We start from the raw sequence: 6,651 nt of genomic DNA, 5'->3' as shown, positions 1-6,651 counted from the left end.
AAAAGGAAAATAAAGTTATGAAAGGTAACTAGAGGGAACTAAAGGTATGAGAAGTAGCTAAAGCTTATAAAGTAACTAGAGTCTATAAGACTCAAAATATATTTTTTCTTTTCATTTTTGTTTTTTGCAGTGTTTTGTCCAGTGCAGAGAAAACTGTTCCCCTCCTGACTAGTCTTTATGTTAGACAAGACCCAACATGTCCAGACTCCACTACTTAACACACAGATCTGAGATTGGTATTGATCTCACCTCACTCAAAGAAAGAGCAAATAGGTGTATTTCCCAAAATGCACAACTACTGGAATCAATCAGAGACACAGGCTGTGAGAGAACAGAATGGCCCATCTTTCTTTGTAGGATGGGTGGATAATGAAAAGCATAAGTGGGAGTATGATGATTTTAGTAGGGTTAAGTAGTGTGAAAATGGAAGGGGCGTCAGATCCCACTCCTGAGCTTCAAATAATTACATTATCTTCATATAGCATTTCAGTACTATCCATAGGGACTGTAAAGGGGGGAAAAATTAGTACAATTACAAGGGCCCAGGACTAACAGGGGCCCATGAAATGTAAATACAACTATAGGTGTCATGCCCACAGTTGTTGAATTGTATTTTCACAGTGATTGTTTTGATCACAGGGCTGACACTTAGAGACAAACATCTACTCACATTCACATTGATGTCATGCAATTTAGAGTCACCAGTCAATCTAACCTGCATGTCTTTGGACTGTGAGAGGAAGCCGAGTACCCGGAGAGAACCCACGCAGGCACAGGAAGAACTCCGCACAGAAAGGCCCTGGGTCAGCTGGGGCTTAAACCCGGAACCTTCTTGATGTGAGGTGACAGTGCTAACTACTGTTCCATTGTTCAGGTGTGATCCAAGCACTTTCTTCAAACCTGAGGGGAGACAAGCGAGACAGCATCACCATCTGCTCACTGCTTGATTAAATTAATCATGTGTGAACTTTTGTACAAGGCTGCAGGCCCCCATCCCACTCTCACTCTGTCACACACACACTCTCTCTCTCACTTTCTGTTGGTATGTGTGTGTCATTGTACAGCAGCAGCAAAAAACTTGCAAAGTTTGTTTACCTCTGAGATGTACAGATGGGCTCACTTTTTCCCCAGCTGGTAGCAGCACAACATTCTGTAAATGACTCTTCTGCATGTTTGTGGCAATACAATAAAATACATAGCAAACAGCTGAAAAAGCACTTTGTGTGAGTCATCACTCACTGTGATATGAAAAGAAGCTGCCGTGTGATTTCAAGGGGCTCAGAGTCAGTACAAAAAGCAAATGAATTGCATGTGTTTTCCCTTATGCTTCTTTAGATACTGGGACACAAAAATCTTTCAGAGGGAGATAATGTTGCAGGGTTTGCAGAGCAAATAAGATTCTCTCTATGAAAACAAAATCTTTCATATCCTCGGGTGCAAGTGGGTGGGTGTTTGTGTTACAAGTGCAAAGCCTGCTAGGATAGGTTTTTGCGAAGCAACAGCCACAGCAAGCGTTTCAGTGAGGGGCTGATAAAAAATGTGAAAAATCATAGAGGAGGAATGCAGGTTAAATTGAGTGTTTTTACATCCACGCACTATGCTTTGCACATTGGGCACGTCCCATTTAAGATCTTGATCTGTTTAAGCTGTTTATGTGAATATTTATATCCCACACATAAATCAATGGGGCTGAATAAATAGAAGATTTCTGATTTTACCATGTGATTTGCAGAGAATAAAAACAAAAATAGATGGCTGATTTCTGTAAATGCTGGGTTCCATCTGTTTACTATGTCAAAGAGTAAGCGCTGATTGCAAATAGGATATGAAGTACACATCTAGAATACTCCTCTCTGGGCGACAACATTCAATTTCTCTAAATTGATGTGCTTGAACATGGGCATATTGAATGTAGAATATTGTGGGGTGAGTCTTTGGAAACTATGGAATTGAGGCCAGTGTCATTATGAAAAAGGTGAAACTGTTTCTCCAAAGACTAATTGGGTGCGGAGACTGTGTGTTATGCTGATTTACAGACAGAACAGGAGTTCTCACTCTCTAAACAAGGTCCATCACTGAAGCACTGTCACAACCCTTTAGCATTTCCCTTCAGTGCCAACAGGCCTGTACTTGGTGACACTATCCTAAAAAGACATCTGCATTTTTTTTATGTTTTTAGTGTGAATAATTTGAAACTATTCAGTGAAGAATGTCAGAAAATACTCACCACTAAAGCATTTGTTTGGAAGACTGACAGTGAAAGGCCCCTTTTAAAATGCGTTCAATTCAATTCGGTTCAATTCAGTTTTATTCCTATAGTGCAAAACTGATGACAAAAGTCATCTTAGTACACTTTATATATTTATATAAATAGTTATATATTTATAATAATAATAATAATAATAATAATAAGGTCTAGACCTTATTATTATTATTATAGAGGAAAACCCAACGTCTCAATAAATAATGCTCCTACAGTTGTGGGATGTATTGCAATTCTGCCAACATTACCAACAATGTACATCTCACTACCAATCCTTATGGATCTTTGTCATCATAGGAACAGCCATAAGCATGATGCCTAGCTAGCAGGCCAACTAGCAGCAAGCTACTGGAACTCTGTCGTCTTCAAAACTGTCAAAAATATGATGTTACAATTATGAAGATGTCAGGGTTTTGTTATGTTTTGCCATTCCTTTTCACAGCACATAAAAGACATTTAGGGACTGAGGACACCAAGTGATTAAATGTGTCAGGTGCCATTTTGTCCCATTCTTCCTGCAAACAAGTCTTAAGTTGCACAACAGTCCAGGGTCTACGATAAATTTTATGAAATATATACATTTTTGTTTCAAAATGCTCCATGCACTCTCTACTGGGGACAGGTCGGTACTGCAAGCAGGCCAGTCCAGCACTCCACACCCTTGTCCTCCACAGCCAGGTCTTAGTAATGTGCAGTATGAGATTTTGCATTGTCTTGTTGAAGTATGCATGGGTGTCCCTGGAAAAGACATTGTATTGATGGTAGCATATGTTTCTCCAACATCTCTATGTATTTTTCAGCATTAATGGAGCCATCACAGAAATGTAAGTGACCTTTGCCAAAGGCACTGACAACCCCAGACCATGACAGACCCTGGCTTTTGGACTTGTTGCTGGTAACAGTCTGGATGGTCCTTTTTGTCTTTGGTCCAGAGCACACGGCGTCCATTCCTTCCAAAAAGACCTGAAATACTAATTTGCCTGACACAGTGCACATTTCCAATGTGTGATGGTCCATCCCAGAAGCCTCCGAGCCCAGAGGAGTCGACTGTGCTTCTGGACACGGTTGACTTAGAGTTTCCTTTTGGCACAGTACAGTTTTAGGCAGCATTTATGGATGTAACTTGGTATTGTAGTGCCTGACACAGGTGTGCCAAAGTAATCCTGAGCCCATGTGGTTTTATCACTTAAAGAAGAGTGACAATTATTGATGCAGTGGCATCTGAGGGATCGGAGAGCACAGTCATCCATCTTAGGCTTGTGCTCTTGTCCTTTGCACACTGAAATCCCTCCAGATTCCTTTAATCTTTAAGTTATGTTGTGCACTGTAGAGGGTGATGTATCCAAATCCCTTCTGTTGGACCCCCGTTCTTTTCACCACGTTAACTCTGAGAGACGAAGCAGTCCGAGTAACTTCAAAACAGTGCTGATTTATTCAATGAACACAGGTAAAATTAACATTACACGCTCAGGAGTCTTTGCACCTCCAACATGCACGCAGGCAGCCGAAAGATGAAAAGCCCCGAACCATAACAGGCCTATACATTATATTACTTTGGGCTAGCCCCATACTATGCCAGCTTTGCAGCTGACCATAGCAGTAGTCAAAGCATGAAGAAAATCAATGTGTGATTGTCTGTTGATTGTGTGGTGTGTATCTAAGACATTCTGACATGACATCTAGTGACATGTCATGACACTAAGCATAAGAAAATATTATGATTACGATTATGATTAAATGTCATAATAATAATAATAAACATTTTGTCTCTTAACAGTAATCAACTTTCTATCTAGTTATCCTTGAACATAAACAACCTGGAGTACGCCATGGGAATGACTAAGCATTTAACAGCCTGAGCTAGACATCCTGTCTACACTAAACATTTTTAATACATGAAGTGTCTAACCAATGTCTGTCTGACTAAAAATACCTAACACTTCTTATCTTTCCTTGAGGAACATTGTTTCTACACATTTTCTCAGGCATATGTTGACAAGCTGGTGGTCCTCGAACCATCTTTGCTCCTAAAGGGCTCGGCCTTTCCTGGATGCCACTTTTATACCAAATTCAGTTTGCAATCACCTGTTGATTGCAGTCAGAATGGAAGTGAGTGTTTACTTTGAACAAGAATAAAATTTGTGAAGTAGCAGATCAAATAATGTGCTGCTGTATGGTTTTCAGTGTAATACAGGACACAGATAATTTACAATTCATCACTTTCAGTTTTAATTTGTATTTGACATACCATTCTAACTTTTTCTGATTTGGGGTTGTAGGCTGCTCTTTTCCCCTCCAGCTGCATCTTACTTTCTGCTGTAAACTCCTTGTCGACCAATCAGCCATCAATCAAAACTCAATGGACAGCTTAGTTGCTGCACTGTCAAGTGATTACAGATCGAATTGTTACCTAGCTAGCATTTGATGCACGTTGAACCGGAGCTCAGCTCTGATCGCATTGGTTTTGACAGCAGCCCTGTCACAGTGGATGCTGAGAGCTGATCCACAGCACACACACTCAGCTCGCTGTGCTAACAGCATGCCAATTCTATATAAAGTGACTGGAAGACAAGGTGAGACAGTTTGTCACACAGCAGAGTGGCCCTTTCCCAATCCACCATGTTGTGGGGAATCTGTGTGTGTGCGGCCTTGTTTACATATACTTGTGGGGTTGGAAAACTGGGAGCACACTGCTTTGCAGGGGCTGGAGGCTGGGACCCACCACTAATTCACTGAATTTTACAAAACTGATGGGGTGTAAGGTTGGAGTAAGTGTCGGCTTTGGTTAAAGACCTGACTTTAGAATTTTAGCACCTCCTGAGTAGTTTATTCTCACAGATGATCCTCATTATCCAGAGCCCCAAAAATGCTGAGTACCACTACATTCAAATTCTGCTGCTACTTTGCCCCAAATCTGCCATACAAAAAGAAGAAGTGACAGGAAAGCACAGCATCATTTAACACCCATGTTTCCAATAATGACGAGTCAGAATGAATGCAAAGTTCTCAGCTGGGCTCATGCTGTAACTCACACGAGTTATAAATATTTCAAATCACTACAAGTGTACTTTTTTGTGCTTTCATGTTTTTTATTCATCATTGCCTTCCACCATGCATAGAAAGCAGCTGGGTGCTGTACATGTAGCACTGACTTGTAAGCTACAACACTGATTAAAAAAAAGAAATGTTACCTTAGCATGTTAGCAGATTTGTGTCTACCTCCACAGGAACAGATCAGCGGGGCTGCCAGAATGAGTTATATGTAATGACAATGAAAATCCCTGTTATTTTGTATCACATTTGTGTTCTGTCCTGTTCCCCTGTGCTGCTGAAATTATTCTTTGAGCCCTCAGCAAACAGGTTTTGTTTGATAACCACACAGCACACTTAGCTCTCTGTCACATTCATTTTTCCTTCAAAATGCCCTGAATAGAGTTCATTTGTCATTAAATTTCACCACACTGTAACATCAGCCAAGTGCCTGCCACAGCATAAAACCGTTGGAGAAAACTTAAAAATATTTTTAAAAGTTTCTTGAAAAATACAGTTTGTTTAAAATGCACCAAGCTGTCTTCCTCTCTTTTTTTTTACAGAGACCCCTCAGAAGGACAGTGAAGACACTTTGTCTTCATCCGGCTCAGCTGCATTCGCTGCCTCTTCGCTGTTCAACCACTGGGGCCACGACCTGGGCCCTGAGAGTCGACGGGTCGCCCTTAGGAAGTTTCGTTACTATGGCTACAACAGCTACCTCAGTGACCGCATCTCCCTTACCCGGCCGATCCCAGATTTACGACCAGATGGGTCAGTCAGTTGATCTGCACTGTTAATTGATTAATTCATCAAGATTTGTGGTGGTGGTATTTGTCTGTGTAGATCCAACCACTGATGCAATGATGTTTTTAAGTCTTGACCTTCCCCCAGTAAATTGTGGTAATTTTTTCTTATAAGAAAATAGCAAAGAAAGCTTCACTGTTTATCTTTTCCACAGGTGCAGAAACATGTCGTATTCATCAGACCTTCCTCAGCTCAGTGTCATCTTTATCTTTGTCAACGAGGCCTTGTCAGTGTTGCTGCGCTCTGTACACACAGCCATTCAGAGGACTCCATCCCACCTGCTCAAAGAGATTATACTGGTGGATGATCACAGCAACAGTTGTAAGAAACCATCTGAAATGTCATATTTTTGATTTATGTACACTGAGCCACCAGAAAACCCACTTTTCTCAAATTTAAAGCTTAGCCTCAAACAACGAGCTTCCACTCAAACATACATACATCACAAGGAAGAGTGTGAGGTGGGAGTGATAGTGTATCCCATGTGGATATCTTTCATAGCAGCAATATTTCCTCCTGAAAGCAACCACTGGGTAGGGTTGTAGGGGAAATTG

The 6,651-nt window shown here is 40.9% G+C and overlaps 1 protein-coding gene across 1 annotated transcript in view; it reads left to right on the top strand.

Moving 5' to 3' along the window:
- The first annotated feature begins 5,241 nt into the window (after nucleotides 1-5,241).
- LOC109968428 (polypeptide N-acetylgalactosaminyltransferase 18-like) overlaps nucleotides 5,242-6,651 on the top strand; it is a 16,400-nt gene continuing 14,990 nt past the window's right edge. Inside the window, exons 1-3 of the mRNA XM_020614694.1 lie at nucleotides 5,242-5,248; nucleotides 5,857-6,064; nucleotides 6,252-6,418. Of these exons, the coding sequence (XP_020470350.1) occupies nucleotides 5,242-5,248; nucleotides 5,857-6,064; nucleotides 6,252-6,418 (382 nt within the window). The remainder of the gene's footprint in view (nucleotides 5,249-5,856; nucleotides 6,065-6,251; nucleotides 6,419-6,651) is intronic.

This window comes from Monopterus albus, unplaced genomic scaffold, assembly GCF_001952655.1.
Source record: "Monopterus albus unplaced genomic scaffold, M_albus_1.0 scaffold149.1, whole genome shotgun sequence".
NCBI classification, from domain to species: domain Eukaryota; kingdom Metazoa; phylum Chordata; class Actinopteri; order Synbranchiformes; family Synbranchidae; genus Monopterus; species Monopterus albus.
This window is presented reverse-complemented; position numbering and strand designations above follow the sequence as displayed.